The sequence below is a fragment of the Salvelinus fontinalis genome, chromosome 15, assembly GCF_029448725.1.
Source record: "Salvelinus fontinalis isolate EN_2023a chromosome 15, ASM2944872v1, whole genome shotgun sequence".
Taxonomy (NCBI): Eukaryota; Metazoa; Chordata; class Actinopteri; order Salmoniformes; family Salmonidae; genus Salvelinus; species Salvelinus fontinalis.
In genome coordinates this window covers 26,507,317-26,524,082 of record NC_074679.1, presented here as the reverse complement: position 1 = coordinate 26,524,082, position 16,766 = coordinate 26,507,317, and the positions used below count along the sequence as shown (strand labels likewise).

Below are 16,766 nucleotides of genomic sequence, written 5' to 3'. Positions count from 1 at the left end.
TGGCAGGTGAAACTGTGTTGCAGTAGTCTAGTGTGAGGGGTTATGGCACAGGAAACTGTGTTGCAGTAGTCTAGTGTGAGGGGTTATGGCACAGGAAACTGTGTTGCAGTAGTCTAGTGTGAGGGGTTATGGCAGGTGAAACTGTGTTGCAGTAGTCTAGTGGGTGGGGTTATGGCAGGGGAATCTGTGTTGCAGTAGTCTAGTGTGAGGGGTTATGGCACAGGAAACTGTGTTGCAGTAGTCTAGTGTGAGGGGTTATGGCAGGTGAAACTGTGTTGCAGTAGTCTAGTGTGAGGGGTTATGGCAGGGGAAACAGTGTTGCAGTAGTCTAGTGTGAGGGGTTATGGCACAGAAAACTGTGTTGCAGTAGTCTAGTGTGAGGGGTTATGGCAGGTGAAACTGTGTTGCAGTAGTCTAGTGTGAGGGGTTATGGCAGGGGAAACTGTGTTGCAGTAGTCTAGTGTGAGGGGTTATGGCACAGGAAACTGTGTTGCAGTAGTCTAGTGTGAGGGATTATGGCACAGGAAACTGTGTTGCAGTAGTCTAGTGTGAGGGGTTATGGCAGGGGAAACTGTGTTGCAGTAGTCTAGAGTGAGGGGTTATGGCACAGGAAACTGTGTTGCAGTAGTCTAGTGTGAGGGGTTATGGCAGGAGAAACTGTGTTGCAGTAGTCTAGTGTGAGGGGTTATGGCAGAAGAAACTGTGTTGCAGTAGTCTAGTGTGAGGGGTTATGGCAGGAGAAACTGTGTTGCAGTAGTCTAGTGTGAGGGGTTATGGCAGGAGAAACTGTGTTGCAGTAGTCTAGTGTGAGGGGGTATGGCAGGAGAAACTGTGTTGCAGTAGTCTAGTGTGATGGGTCATGGCACAGGTAACTGTGTTGCAGTAGTCTAGTGTGAGGGGTTATGGCACAGGTAACTGTGTTGCAGTAGTCTAGTGTGAGGGGTTTTGGCACAGGTAACTGTGTTGCAGTAGTCTAGAGTGAGGGGTTATGGCATGAGAAACTGTGTTGCAGTAGTCTAGTGTGAGGGGTTATGTCAGGGAAAACTGTGTTGCAGTAGTCTAGAGTGAGGGGTTATGGCAGGAGAAACTGTGTTGCAGTAGTCTAGTGTGAGGGGTTATGTAAGGGAAAACTGTGTTGCAGTAGTCTAGTGGGTGGGGTTATGGCAGGGGAATCTGTGTTGCAGTAGTCTAGTGTGAGGGGTTATGGCAGGAGAAACTGTGTTGCAGTAGTCTAGTGTGAGGGGTTATGGCAGTTGAAACTGTGTTGCAGTAGTCTAGTGTGAGGGGTTATGGCAGTTGAAACGGTATTGCAGTAGTCTAGTGTGAGGGGTTATGGCAGGAGAAACTGTGTTGCAGTAGTCTAGTGTGAGGGGTTATGGCAGGAGAAACTGTGTTGCAGTAGTCTACTGTGAGGGGTTATGTCAGGGAAAACTGTGTTGCAGTAGTCTAGTGTGAGGGGTTATGGCAGGTGAAACTGTGTTGCAGTAGTCTAGTGTGAGGGGTTATGGCACAGGAAACTGTGTTGCAGTAGTCTAGTGTGAGGGGTTATGGCACAGGAAACTGTGTTGCAGTAGTCTAGTGTGAGGGATTATGGCAGGTGAAACTGTGTTGCAGTAGTCTAGTGGGTGGGGTTATGGCAGGGGAATCTGTGTTGCAGTAGTCTAGTGTGAGGGGTTATGGCACAGGAAACTGTGTTGCAGTAGTCTAGTGTGAGGGGTTATGGCAGGTGAAACTGTGTTGCAGTAGTCTAGTGTGAGGGGTTATGGCAGGGGAAACAGTGTTGCAGTAGTCTAGTGTGAGGGGTTATGGCACAGGAAACTGTGTTGCAGTAGTCTAGTGTGAGGGGTTATGGCAGGTGAAACTGTGTTGCAGTAGTCTAGTGTGAGGGGTTATGGCAGGGGAAACTGTGTTGCAGTAGTCTAGTGTGAGGGGTTATGGCACAGGAAACTGTGTTGCAGTAGTCTAGTGTGAGGGATTATGGCACAGGAAACTGTGTTGCAGTAGTCTAGTGTGAGGGGTTATGGCAGGGGAAACTGTGTTGCAGTAGTCTAGAGTGAGGGGTTATGGCACAGGAAACTGTGTTGCAGTAGTCTAGTGTGAGGGGTTATGGCAGGAGAAACTGTGTTGCAGTAGTCTAGTGTGAGGGGTTATGGCAGGAGAAACTGTGTTGCAGTAGTCTAGTGTGAGGGGTTATGGCAGGAGAAACTGTGTTGCAGTAGTCTAGTGTGAGGGGGTATGGCAGGAGAAACTGTGTTGCAGTAGTCTAGTGTGATGGGTCATGGCACAGGTAACTGTGTTGCAGTAGTCTAGTGTGAGGGGTTATGGCACAGGTAACTGTGTTGCAGTAGTCTAGTGTGAGGGGTTATGGCACAGGTAACTGTGTTGCAGTAGTCTAGTGTGAGGGGTTATGGCAGGGGAAACTGTGTTGCAGTAGTCTAGTGTGAGGGGTTATGGCAGGAGAAACTGTGTTGCAGTAGTCTAGTGTGAGGGGTTATGGCAGGAGAAACTGTGTTGCAGTAGTCTAGTGTGAGGGGTTATGGCAGGAGAAACTGTGTTGCAGTAGTCTAGTGTGAGGGGTTATGGCAGGAGAAACTGCTGTTGCAGTAGTCTAGTGTGAGGGGTTATGGCACAGGTAACTGTGTTGCAGTAGTCTAGTGTGAGGGGTTATGGCACAGGTAACTGTGTTGCAGTAGTCTAGTGTGAGGGGTTATGGCAGGGGAAACTGTGTTGCAGTAGTCTAGTGTGAGGGGTTATGGCAGGAGAAACTGTGTTGCAGTAGTCTAGTGTGAGGGGTTATGGCAGGAGAAACTGTGTTGCAGTAGTCTAGTGTGAGGGGTTATGGCAGGAGAAACTGTGTTGCAGTAGTCTAGTGTGAGGGGTTATGGCAGGAGAAACTGTGTTGCAGTAGTCTAGTGTGAGGGGTTATGGCAGGAGAAACTGCTGTTGCAGTAGTCTAGTGTGAGGGGTTATGGCAGGGGAAACTGTTACAGTAGTCTAGTGTGAGGGGTTATGGCAGGTGAAACTGTGTTGCAGTAGTCTAGTGTGAGGGGTTATGGCAGGGGAAACTGTGTTGCAGTAGTCTAGTGTGAGGGGTTATGACAGGTGAAACGGTGTTGCAGTAGTCTAGTGTGAGGGGTTATGGCAGGGGAAACGGTGTTGCAGTAGTCTAGTGTGAGGGGTTATGACAGGTGAAACGGTGTTGCAGTAGTCTAGTGTGAGGGTTTATGGAAGGTGAAACTGTGTTGTAGTAGTCTAGTGTGAGGGGTTATGGCAGGTGAAACTGTGTTGCAGTAGTCTAGTGTGAGGGGTTATGGCACAGGAAACTGTGTTGCAGTAGTCTAGTGTGAGGGGTTATGGCAGGTGAAACTGTGTTGTAGTAGTCTAGTGTCAGGGGTTATGGCAGGAGAAACTGTGTTGCAGTAGTCTAGTGTGAGGGGTTATGGCAGTTGAAACTGTGTTGCAGTAGTCTAGTGGGTGGGGTTATGGCAGGAGAAACTGTGTTGCAGTAGTCTAGTGTGAGGGGTTATGGCAGGAGAAACTGTGTTGCAGTAGTCTAGTGTCAGGGGTTATGGCAGGTGAAACTGTGTTGCAGTAGTCTAGTGTGAGGGGTTATGGCACAGGAAACTGTGTTGCAGTAGTCTAGTGTGAGGGGTTATGGCACAGGAAACTGTGTTGCAGTAGTCTAGTGTGAGGGGTTATGACAGGAGAAACTGTGTTGAATTAGTCTAGTGTGAGGGGTTATGGCACAGGAAACTGTGTTGCAGTAGTCTAGTGTGAGGGGCTATGGCAGGTGAAACTGTGTTGCAGTAGTCTAGTGTGAGGGGTTATGGCAGGGGAAACTCTGTTGCAGTAGTCTAGTGTGAGGGGTTATGGCAGTTGAAACTGTGTTGCAGTAGTCTAGTGTGAGGGGTTATGGCAGTTGAAACTGTGTTGCAGTAGTCTAGTGTGAGGGGTTATGGCAGGTGAAACTGTGTTGCAGTAGTCTAGTGTGAGGGGTTATGGCAGGGGAAACTCTGTTGCAGTAGTCTAGTGTGAGGGGTTATGGCAGTTGAAACTGTGTTGCAGTAGTCTAGTGTGAGGGGTTATGGCAGTTGAAACTGTGTTGCAGTAGTCTAGTGTGAGGGGTTATGGCAGTTGAAACGGTAATGCAGTAGTCTAGTATGAGGGGTTATGGCAGGAGAAACTGTGTTGCAGTAGTCTAGTGTGAGGGGTTATGTCAGGGAAAACTGTGTTGCAGTAGTCTAGAGTGAGGGGTTATGGCAGGAGAAACTGTGTTGCAGTAGTCTAGTGTGAGGGGTTATGTAAGGGAAAACTGTGTTGCAGTAGTCTAGTGGGTGGGGTTATGGCAGGGGAATCTGTGTTGCAGTAGTCTAGTATGAGGGGTTATGGCAGGAGAAACTGTTGCAGTAGTCTAGTGTGAGGGGTTATGGCAGTTGAAACTGTGTTGCAGTAGTCTAGTGTGAGGGGTTATGGCAGTTGAAACGGTATTGCAGTAGTCTAGTGTGAGGGGTTATGGCAGGAGAAACTGTGTTGCAGTAGTCTAGTGTGAGGGGTTATGGCAGGAGAAACTGTGTTGCAGTAGTCTAGTGTGAGGGGTTATGTCAGGGAAAACTGTGTTGCAGTAGTCTAGTGGGTGGGGTTATGGCAGGGGAATCTGTGTTGCAGTAGTCTAGTGTGAGGGGTTATGGCACAGGAAACTGTGTTGCAGTAGTCTAGTGTGAGGGGTTATGGCAGGTGAAACTGTGTTGCAGTAGTCTAGTGTGAGGGGTTATGGCAGGGGAAACAGTGTTGCAGTAGTCTAGTGTGAGGGGTTATGGCACAGGAAACTGTGTTGCAGTAGTCTAGTGTGAGGGGTTATGGCACAGGAAACTGTGTTGCAGTAGTCTAGTGTGAGGGGTTATGGCAGGGGAAACTGTGTTGCAGTAGTCTAGAGTGAGGGGTTATGGCACAGGAAACTGTGTTGCAGTAGTCTAGTGTGAGGGGTTATGGCAGGAGAAACTGTGTTGCAGTAGTCTAGTGTGAGGGGTTATGGCAGGAGAAACTGTGTTGCAGTAGTCTAGTGTGATGGGTCATGGCACAGGTAACTGTGTTGCAGTAGTCTAGTGTGAGGGGTTATGGCACAGGTAACTGTGTTGCAGTAGTCTAGTGTGAGGGGTTATGGCACAGGTAACTGTGTTGCAGTAGTCTAGTGTGAGGGGTTATGGCAGGGGAAACTGTGTTGCAGTAGTCTAGTGTGAGGGGTTATGGCAGGAGAAACTGTGTTGCAGTAGTCTAGTGTGAGGGGTTATGGCAGGAGAAACTGTGTTGCAGTAGTCTAGTGTGAGGGGTTATGGCAGGAGAAACTGTGTTGCAGTAGTCTAGTGTGAGGGGTTATGGCAGGAGAAACTGTGTTGCAGTAGTCTAGTGTGAGGGGTTATGGCAGGAGAAACTGTGTTGCAGTAGTCTAGTGTGAGGGGTTATGGCAGGAGAAACTGCGTTGCAGTAGTCTAGTGTGAGGGGTTATGGCAGGGGAAACTGTTACAGTAGTCTAGTGTGAGGGGTTATGGCAGGTGAAACTGTGTTGCAGTAGTCTAGTGTGAGGGGTTATGGCAGGGGAAACTGTGTTGCAGTAGTCTAGTGTGAGGGGTTATGACAGGTGAAACGGTGTTGCAGTAGTCTAGTGTGAGGGGTTATGGCAGGGGAAACGGTGTTGCAGTAGTCTAGTGTGAGGGGTTATGACAGGTGAAACGGTGTTGCAGTAGTCTAGTGTGAGGGTTTATGGAAGGTGAAACTGTGTTGTAGTAGTCTAGTGTGAGGGGTTATGGCAGGTGAAACTGTGTTGCAGTAGTCTAGTGTGAGGGGTTATGGCAGGAGAAACTGTGTTGCAGTAGTCTAGTGTGAGGGGTTATGGCACAGGAAACTGTGTTGCAGTAGTCTAGTGTGAGGGGTTATGGCACAGGAAACTGTGTTGCAGTAGTCTAGTGTGAGGGGTTATGGCAGGTGAAACTGTGTTGTAGTAGTCTAGTGTGAGGGGTTATGGCAGGAGAAACTGTGTTGTAGTAGTCTAGTGTGAGGGGTTATGGCAGGTGAAACTGTGTTGTAGTAGTCTAGTGTGAGGGGTTATGGCAGGAGAAACTGTGTTGCAGTAGTCTAGTGTGAGGGGTTATGGCACAGGAAACTGTGTTGCAGTAGTCTAGTGTGAGGGGTTATGGCAGGTGAAACTGTGTTGTAGTAGTCTAGTGTGAGGGGTTATGGCAGGAGAAACTGTGTTGTAGTAGTCTAGTGTGAGGGGTTATGGCAGGTGAAACTGTGTTGTAGTAGTCTAGTGTGAGGGGTTATGGCAGGAGAAACTGTGTTGCAGTAGTCTAGTGTGAGGGGTTATGGCACAGGAAACTGTGTTGCAGTAGTCTAGTGTGAGGGGTTATGGCACAGGAAACTGTGTTGCAGTAGTCTAGTGTCAGGGGTTATGGCAGGTGAAACTGTGTTGCAGTAGTCTAGTGTGAGGGGTTATGGCACAGGAAACTGTGTTGCAGTAGTCTAGTGTGAGGGGTTATGGCACAGGAAACTGTGTTGCAGTAGTCTAGTGTGAGGGGTTATGACAGGAGAAACTGTGTTGCAGTAGTCTAGTCTGAGGGGTTATGACAGGAGAAACTGTGTTGCAGTAGTCTAGTGTGAGGGGTTATGGCAGGGGAAACTGTGTTGCAGTAGTCTAGTGTGAGGGGTTATGGCAGGGGAAACTGTGTTGCAGTAGTCTAGTGTGAGGGGTTATGGCAGGAGAAACTGTGTTGCAGTAGTCTAGTGTGAGGGGTTATGGCAGGAGAAACTGTGTTGCAGTATTCTAGTGTGAGGGGTTATGGCACAGGAAACTGTGTTGCAGTAGTCTATTGTGAGGGGTTATGGCAGGGGAAACTGTGTTGCAGTAGTCTAGTGTTAGGGGTTATGGCAGGAGAAACTGTGTTGCAGTAGTCTAGTGTGAGGGGTTATGGCACAGGAAACTGTGTTGCAGTAGTCTAGTGTAAGGTGTTATGGCAGGGGAAACTGTGTTGCAGTAGTCTAGTGTGAGGGGTTATGGCACAGGAAACGGTGTTGCAGTAGTCTAGTGGGTGGGGTTATGTCAGGGGAAACTGTGTGGTAGTAGTCTAGTGTGAGGGGTTATGACAGGGGAAACTGTTACAGTAGTCTAATGTGAGGGGTAATGGCAGGAGAAACTGTGTTGCAGTAGTCTAGTGTGAGGGGTTATGGCAGGTGAAACTGTTACAGTAGTCTAGTGTGATGGGTTATGGCAGGAGAAACTGTGTTGCAGTAGTCTAGTGTGAGGGGTTATGACAGGAGAAACTGTGTTGCAGTATTCTAGTGTGAGGGGTTATGGCACAGGAAACTGTGTTGCAGTAGTCTATTGTGAGGGGTTATGGCAGGGGAAACTGTGTTGCAGTAGTCTAGTGTTAGGGGTTATGGCAGGAGAAACTGTGTTGCAGTAGTCTAGTGTGAGGGGTTATGGCAGGAGAAACTGTGTTGCAGTATTCTAGTGTGAGGGGTTATGGCACAGGAAACTGTGTTGCAGTAGTCTATTGTGAGGGGTTATGGCAGGGGAAACTGTGTTGCAGTAGTCTAGTGTTAGGGGTTATGGCAGGAGAAACTGTGTTGCAGTAGTCTAGTGTGAGGGGTTATGGCACAGGAAACTGTGTTGCAGTAGTCTAGTGTAAGGTGTTATGGCAGGGGAAACTGTGTTGCAGTAGTCTAGTGTGAGGGGTTATGGCACAGGAAACGGTGTTGCAGTAGTCTAGTGGGTGGGGTTATGTCAGGGGAAACTGTGTGGTAGTAGTCTAGTGTGAGGGGTTATGACAGGGGAAACTGTTACAGTAGTCTAATGTGAGGGGTTATGGCAGGAGAAACTGTGTTGCAGTAGTCTAGTGTGAGGGGTTATGGCAGGTGAAACTGTTACAGTAGTCTAGTGTGATGGGTTATGGCAGGAGAAACTGTGTTGCAGTAGTCTAGTGTGAGGGGTTATGACAGGGGAAACAGTGTTGCAGTAGTCTAGTGTGAGGGGTTATGGCAGGAGAAACTGTGTTGCAGTAGTCTAGTGTGAGGGGTTATGGCAGGAGAAACTGTGTTGCAGTAGTCTAGTGTGAGGGGTTATGGCAGGAGAAACTGTGTTGCAGTAGTCTAGTGTGAGGGGTTATGGCAGGAGAAACTGTGTTGCAGTAGTCTAGTGTGAGGGGTTACGGCACAGGAAACTGTGTTGCAGTAGTCTAGTGTGAGGGGTTATGGCAGGGGAAACTGTGTTGCAGTAGTCTAGTGTGAGGGGTTATGGCAGGAGAAACTGTGTTGCAGTAGTCTAGTGTGAGGGGTTACGGCACAGGAAACTGTGTTGCAGTAGTCTAGTGTGAGGGGTTATGGCAGGGGAAACTGTGTTGCAGTAGTCTAGTGTGAGGGGTTATGGCACAGGAAACGGTGTTGCAGTAGTCTAGTGTGAGGGGTTATGGCACAGGAAACTGTGTTGCAGTAGTCTAGTGTGAGGGGTTATGGCACAGGAAACCGTGTTGCAGTAGTCTAGAGTGAGGGATTATGGCAGGGGAATCTGTGTTGCAGTAGTCTAGTGTGAGGGGTTATGGCACAGGAAACTGTGTTGCAGTAGTCTAGTGTGAGGGGTTATGACAGGGGAATCTGTGTTGCAGTAGTCTAGTATGAGGGGTTATGGCAGGAGAAACTGTGTTGCAGTAGTCTAGTGTGAGGGGTTATGGCAGGAGAAACTGTGTTGCAGTAGTCTAGTGTGAGGGGTTTTGGCAGTTGAAACTGTGTTGCAGTATTCTAGTGTGAGGGGTTATGGCAGGTGAAACAGTGTGGCAGTAGTCGAGTGTGAGAGATTATGGCAGGGGAAACTGTGTTGCAGTAGTCTAGTGTGAGGGGTTATGGCAGGGGAAACTGTGTTGCAGTAGTCTAGTGTGAGGGGTTATGGCAGGGGAAACTGTGTTGCAGTAGTCTAGTGTGAGAGATTATGGCAGGGGAAACTGTGTTGCAGTATTCTAGTGTGAGGGATTATGGCACAGGAAACTGTGTTGCAGTAGTCTAGTGGGTGGTGCGGGAATAATGACAAGTGAACCTGGGAAGCTTTGTGTTCACGTTGCCCTAAAAAAGGGAATTGGGCCTGCCGAGTGGTGCAGCATTCTAAGGCACTGCAGCGCAGTGCTAGACGCGTCACTACACACCCGGGTTCGATCCCAGGCTGTGTCGCAGACAGCCGCGACGGGGAGACCCATGAGGCGGCACACAATTTGCCCAGCATCATCCAGGTTAGGGGAGGGTTTGGCCGGCCGGGATGTCCTTATCCAATCGCACTCTAGTGACTCCTTATGGCGGGCCGGGTGAATGCGCGCTGAATTTGGTCGCCATGGTGTTTCCTCCGACACATTGGTGCGGCTGGCTTCCGGGTTAAGCAAGCAGTGTGTCAAGCAGCAGTGCAGCTTGGTGGGGACGTGTTTTGGAGGACGCATGGCTCTCGACCTTCGCCTGTCACGAGTCCGTACAGGAGTTGCAGTGATGGGACAAGACTAACTACAAATTGGATATCACGAAATTGGGGAGAAAAAGGGGTAAAATAAGGGAACCGGACCGTGGAATTCAAGCAAACCGAACTCAGACCACATATCAAGATGGTCTCAGTTTTGGTTAGCTTTGGGGTCTCTTTTGATGTGTCTGAGTTACTTTTGGAGTCTTCACACTCCACAAAAGATGAAGCGAACCACACCGAGTTCCCACAAATTGTCTGAAATGAACCAAGTGTGAAAACACCCTTACCCTACGATGTCCGGAGCGTGCTGGTTTTCTGTTCTGCTTGATAATTAATTGCACACAGGTGTTCCAGGTCTAGAGGGCAACAATGAGAAAATGCAGTGGAACTGGCTTTGAGGTCCAGAATTGAGTTTGAAGGCTCTAGAGGTTCTGTCTCTATCCACATGAAGTATGTAATTTGAATATGAATGCAATATAGCGATAAATCTATCATTTTAGGTTATAGTTTTATCTACACTCTTGTCTTTTTATTTAGTGTCATCATCAAATACAAGGTCATAGCAGACTACTAATCATGCTGTTGGATCTATCTTCTCTATTTAACATGTAGATCTCTATTCCTCTGTGCGGTGTGTAGGCCCAATTAGTGATATTAAACACCGTTGTGGTAGCCTTTGGCTCACCAAGACCAACTCTTCCAAATAGGGAAATGATATCTGTGCACCAGTCATTTTGGGTCATCCTAATTCATTACATCCCACCTGATACTGATTGTTTAATTCGATCTAAGACCCTGTCTACCTGTCTGTCCGGGGGCTCTGATTATTTTGTTTAGTGTTATTCGAAGATACAGCAGCGCCGCACAAAATGTATCAATCCCAATCCAATTAGCGTCATGTTAACCTGCTGATGGACACCTCAAGGTGAAGCGGCCCTTGCTCAGCCGGGGCATTATCATTCCAGGCGGGGCGGCTCATCTAAATTACAATCCACCCTGGTTTTTCATTAGCCGCTAACCCCTTCACCATGCACCACACCGCTCTGCACAGCCCAACAAGCACCCAGACACCCAGGCTGCTCATCAGCTCTGGTGTCAGGTTCAACGAGCAGAGACAGACACTTCTACTACTGTGAACCTTCTGTGTGGGTGGGAAAGCTTGGGACTGTGGTATTTGTATGCATGTTTTTCCAAAAAGATACAAGATGGAAGGGCCACTGCCCACTTGAAATGTGTTGCCTGTATTGCTCTTCATGTCCTGGTGGGTATGCTTAGCAACTGTATGAAGGAGGGGATTTTTGTGCGGGTTCAAAGAGGTGATCCCTGCTCCCCTCTTGGCCCTGCCTGAGCTTTGATTCTCTGCTGGTGCTAAGAGTCTTCTTCTCTTATTACCAAGAACACAGAGTAATTACTGGACCTGGATGAGACCTCTCCAGAGTCACACTGATGCTGGAGGAACATCCCTGTAGCTTCCATTGTGACATAATCTGGCTATTGTTGACTGAAAACCTCCTGAAATACTCTCCTTACAAGATAGAAGCAAAGTGACAAAAGGCCTTCAGTTGGGGCCAATCTGTTGTCGAGCTACAGTATGGGGTTGGCACGGATCCAGAACTATTGCGCAGAGCTTGTTTTGTAGACCCCCACCAAGTGCTTTTCATTATGTCTCTACAAAGTACTTCTCCCAGTTCATGGGCTTTTCTAGCTGACCTTTATGGTTTGTGTTGGGAGTGCTATCTGATTACTGTCTTCGGTTCTTACTACGGTATTTCAGTGGTAAGTGTAAAGTAATGGCAGTCAGTGAGGAAAAATGTGGATATCGCTTTAGTCTCTTACACATAAGGCACTATATGTTGGAAAGTTGTGGATTAGGTATGGGCACTGTTAATCAAATATCCAGATATCCAAACAGACGTTCGTATTCAATTACTTGAGTGAGTGTCATCTTTGGAGAAAAAAAATTGTAGGCCTATTTTTAAAATGAAAAAGTTCTGTCTAAATTGTGACATTTTTACCTACAAGGATATTTTAAATTCTTAATTTAATAAAACAACAAACTTTTGAAAATGTTTATAACCTTGCGTTGAGCTACTGCTGCGCATTTATCCCTCCAGGCTGCCCTTACATCGTTATGCCGTTTCCTTTCAAAAGCAATTACAGGCACTCACCTAACAGAGTTTCCACAAGACTAGACAGATCAATGCAAAATACTCACCAGGAAACCTTTTTGTAACAGAATCTGTTCTATCATGGCGAAAATCGGACTTCTCTTTTGCTGTTGCAGTTAGCCAAACAACCAGAGAAAAGCAAGCAGCTGATCTGCTGTTTACACCTGCCATGTGTATTTGCGTCATTCTTATAGGTTGAGTCATTATTATCGACTATCCGGATATCTGAAAAATGGTCATATTATTCAATTAGTAAAATCATTTCAAATGCCTAACACTATGTGGATTGATTAGTTTGCGTTCCAGAGAACAGTATCTTTCAGGCAACAAATACCCCTTTCTCTCCACCTATCTTTTTTGTTGTTGTTATTTTTTATTTTTTATTTAACCTTTATTTAACTAGGCAAGTCAGTTAAGAACAAATTCTTATTCTTGAACACACTTGCATGCCTGCAAACGCCAACACATATACACTACCGGTCAAAAATTTGTGGTCACTTAGAAATGTTCATATTTTTCAAAGAAAAGCTATTTTTTTGTCCATTAAAATAACATAACATTGATCAGAAATACAGTGTAGACATTGTTATTGTTGTAGATTACTATTGTAGCTGGAAACGGTAGATTTTTTATGGAATATCTACATCTATGAGGTAGGGTATGTAAACATTATATAAAGTGGCATTGTTTAAGTGACTAGTGATACATTTATTACATCCAATTATTAAAGTGGTTAGAGATTGAGTCTGTATGTTGGCAGCAGCCACTCAATGCTAGTGATGGCTATTTAACAGTCTGATGGTCTTGAGATAGAAGCTGTTTTTTAGTCTCTTGGTCCCAGCTTAGATGCACCTGTACTGACCTTGCCTTCTGGATGATAGCGGGGTGAACAGGCAGTGGCTCGGATGGTTGTTGTCTTTGACAATGTTTTTGGCCTTCCTGTGACATCGGGCGGTGTAGATGTCCTGGAGGGCACGTAGTTTGCCCCAAGTGATGCGTTGTGCAGACCTCACTACCCTCTGGAGAGCCTTACGGTTGTGGGCGGAGCAGTTGCCGTACCAGGCGGTGAAACAGCCCGACAGGATGCTCTCAATTGTGCATCTGTAAAAGTTTGTGAGTGCTTTTGGTGACAAGCCAAATTTCTTCAGCCTCCTGAGGTTGAAGAGGCGCTGTTGCGCCTTCTTCACCACGCTATCTGTCTGGGTGGACCATTTCAGTTTGTCCATGATGTGTACGCCGAGGAAATTTTAAACTTTCCACCTTCTCCACTACTGTCTCGTCGATGTGGATAGGGGGGGTGTTCCCTCTGCTGTTTCCTAAAGTCCAGGATCATCTCCTTTGTTTTGTTGACGTTGAGTGTGAGGTTATTTTCCTGACACCAGGAAACCCTTGAGACACTTGAGAGAATGTGAATGCTCAGATACCATCTGTAGAGGTGCTCTTTATCAGCATCATAAAATCTGATAGTATTTCAACCACATGAAATATGCATCGAAGCCGAACTCAAATCTTATCAGAAACACATTGGGTCGTTTTCACAGCTTTCTATTTCCGTTACAACCAGTCAGACAGCTGTCATTTGGACATTTTGTAAAGAAAAACTTTTCCTTTTTTGTGTGTGTGTGTGTGTTATTGCATTGCTTCGTGAAATAAGATGACAGAGAGAACTTTACCAATGTCAACTAGATTGAAGCATTCATTCTATAAATCTATTACATTATTCTGTTGAGCAAGGGTTTATTTAGTGTTCTAGGGCAATGACATTAGAGAAGGTGCATGTATTTAATTATAGACTAACAAACAGCCTACCAAAATGATGGAAATTATACGCAGAATCATACACTATATATACAAAAGTGTGTGGACACCCCTTCAAATGAGTAGATTTGGCTATTTCAGCCACACCCGTAGCAGACAGGTGTATAAAATCGAGCACACAGCCATGCAATCTCCATAGACAAACATTGGCAATAGAATGGCCTTACTGAAGTGCTCAGTGACTTTCAAAGTGGCACCGTAATAGTATTTCACCTTTCCAACAAGCCAGTTCATCAAATTTCTGCCCTGCTAGAGCTGCCCCGGTCAACTGTAAGTGCTGTTATTGTGAAATGGAAATGTCTAGGAGCAACAACAGCTCAGCCACAAAGTGGTAGGCCACACAAGCTCACAGAACCCGATTGCTGAAGTGCGTAGCGCGTATAAATCGTCTGTCCTTGGTTGCAACACTCACTAATGAGTTCCAAACTGCCTCTGAAAGCAAAGTCAGCACAAGAACTGTTCGTCGGCAGCTTCATGACATGGGTTTCCATGGCCGAGCAGCCACACACAAGCCTAAGATCATCATGTGCGATGCACTTCGGCTGGAGTGGTGTAAAGCTCGCCGCTATTGGACTCTGGAGCATTGGAAACACTTTCTCTGGAGTGATGAATCCAGCTTTACCATCTGGCAGTCTAACGGATGAATCTGGGTTTGGCTGATGCCAGGAGAATGCTACCAGTCCCAATGCATAGTGCCAACTGTAAAGTTTGGTGGAGTAGGAATAATGGTCTGGAGCTGTTTTTATGGGTCGGTCTAGGCCCATTACTTCCAGTGAAGGGAAATCTTAACACTACTGTACAACTAGGGTTGCAAAATTCCGGGAACTTTTAATTCCCTGGTTTTCCAGAAATCCTGGTTGGAGAATTCTGGATTTCCTGCTTATTCCGGGAAATCTCCAACTGGGAATTTATTGAAAGTTCACGGAATTTTGCAACCCTAGCTACAACGTACAATGAAATTCTAGATGTTTCTCTGCTTCCAACTTTGTGGCAACAATTTTCTATATTTACTGGTTAGGGTTGGGTGTGGACTTTCACTATCACACATAGTCGGGCGGTTGCGGATGGGTTATTAGCAATTGTGGGCAGGTGAACAAACAGCAGACCCGTGCATCACTAGTTCCCAGAAGCATATAGAGAATCAGTGGAAATACTTTCAATTAACAAATTGTTTTTAGGTAGGTTACCTCAAGTTGAATAAGAGGTGCTCCAAAACGTTTAATTTCTGAAATGTTCCGTTGTTGATATTTACATTGTATAATTTGTTCATTCTCCAGCCAGGGAGATGACCAGGGGAAAGTTCCTGAACATCCTGGAGAGACCCAAGAAGTGAAGACCCCAGGACTGCTCTTTACACAGTATGTGTCTGCAAAGAGAGTAATACAACACCCAGACGACTGATTTAAGACTCAGAATCAGACTTATGCCTTCATGTATACACTCATACTACAGCCATCATCAAGTTCCTGGACTTTTCATTTAAATAGAGACAGTTGGGCTAAATTCACTCACTGCAGAGTTCTCCTCTAATAGACCCTACCCTATGCAAATGGGGAGTGTCGTATATGATCCGTTCCAGAATTTGAGCCGCACAAAGTACGTAGAGCATTATGTATTTGGAGCATTATTTTCACCCCCTGTTGCATAATTAGGTGAGACAATGCCTCGGACTGTTCCCGGCTGGAGATGTCGCAGGGGCTCTGGCCGCGCTGGGGAGCACTCCACAAGTTACAAATCTCCACAGGCCACTAATAAGCCCCTAATTGTCTTTCCAATTGACACAGACAGAGGCATCCACTGTCCTAAGGGCTGCACCCCCTGCCTCGTTTGCGTAAAGTGTGTAACGTCCTTTAGAGTCCAAGGGCTGTAACACTTTTCACCTCCTGTGGTCCTCAAAGACAGTTCCATTTACTTTTAGAATGATTTGAAATAGTGAGTCGCTTTCAATTTCCTTTTTAGCTAGCTCATAGGACTGTTTTGTAAATGAGTGTGTATTCTGTATTTGTTAGTATTTGGAGCATTATTTACATTTTGGCAATTTGTAGAAGAAAATTATGTAATAAAGTTCAAATGTAAAATATTTTTCCTCCATCATTTTAGAGCTGGGCGATATGGCCAAAATATCATGTGAAAGTTTTTTTATTTTTTTATTTGACGATATGATTGCAGGGCAGGAACCGTTTTGATAAGTGTTTCCTAGGGAACCCTATAAGCTTTGGTTACATTTAATGTTTTCTCTAATCTACTTCACGTAGCTTACATTCTTGCTTTGCGTATTCCTCTATGATTTAGAAGACACTGTTGCACAAACAACTTGCTGATTTAGGTCTACGCAATCATTGCAATTATCAGGCTGTATAGCTAATTACGTTTGCTCGGACAGTACATTTATTAGCAAGCTAGCCAGCTAACTAGTGATTAGCATTAGCGGCTAACAAGATTTAGGCCAAACTTGCTAAGAAAAGACAAACCAGCTGTTTGCAGACGTAAGAAACACAAACGAATAGTGTCATTGTAGAACGCTAGTGGATTTATATTAAGAAGAAAAGTGAAAACAGCATCGTCATCAACATTGACCATGCAGACTGAACGTGCATTTCTGGTGGTCGAGGAACAACAAATACACTCCTTGAGTGATGGGACGGGGCTAGGTCTGTGTGGAAAGCGGCATGGAGAGAGCAGAGAGAGATGGCTCATGTAGCAAAATAAACGATACTGAACAAAAAATATAAATGCAACCTGCAACAGGATTCTACCGAGTTACTGTTCATATAAGGAAATCAGTCAATTGAAATACATTCATTAGGCCAAAATCTATGGATTTCACATGATTGGGCAGGGCGCAGCCATGGGGGAGCCAGGTCCAGCCAATCAGAATTCATTTTTCCATACAAAAAGGCTTTATTAGTGACATAAATGCTCCTCAATTTAATTGGCTGTCTGGTCAGCAGGTGAAGAATCCAGATTGGTAGGTCCTGGGCTGTCATGGTTAAGAGAAATAAGCTTTTTGTGCAAATGGAAAATGTATGGGATCTATTATTTCAGCTCATAAAACATAAAACACAATTTACATGTTGCGTTTATACTTTTTTTCAGTATATAAAACACACAGCTTTTCACATTTAGCAAACCAAACATTCAAATACCGGTATAGAAGGTAAAGTAAAAACCCAAACCGGTCTGTGCATCGATACCGGTATATCATAAAATACGGTATATCGCCCAGCCCTACATCTTTTAGTGTAGTAACATATTTATTAATCGTCCTCATAATCAAACAAATTGGAAATCAA

At 45.8% G+C, this 16,766-nt stretch overlaps 1 protein-coding gene across 1 annotated transcript in view; it reads left to right on the top strand.

Moving 5' to 3' along the window:
* LOC129811653 (protein lin-52 homolog) overlaps positions 1 to 15,553 on the top strand; it is a 43,230-nt gene extending 27,677 nt beyond the window's left edge. Inside the window, exon 6 of the mRNA XM_055863123.1 lies at positions 14,751 to 15,553. Within this exon, the coding sequence (XP_055719098.1) occupies positions 14,751 to 14,806 (56 nt within the window). The 3' untranslated portion in view covers positions 14,807 to 15,553. The remainder of the gene's footprint in view (positions 1 to 14,750) is intronic.
* Positions 15,554 to 16,766: the final 1,213 nt, after the last annotated feature.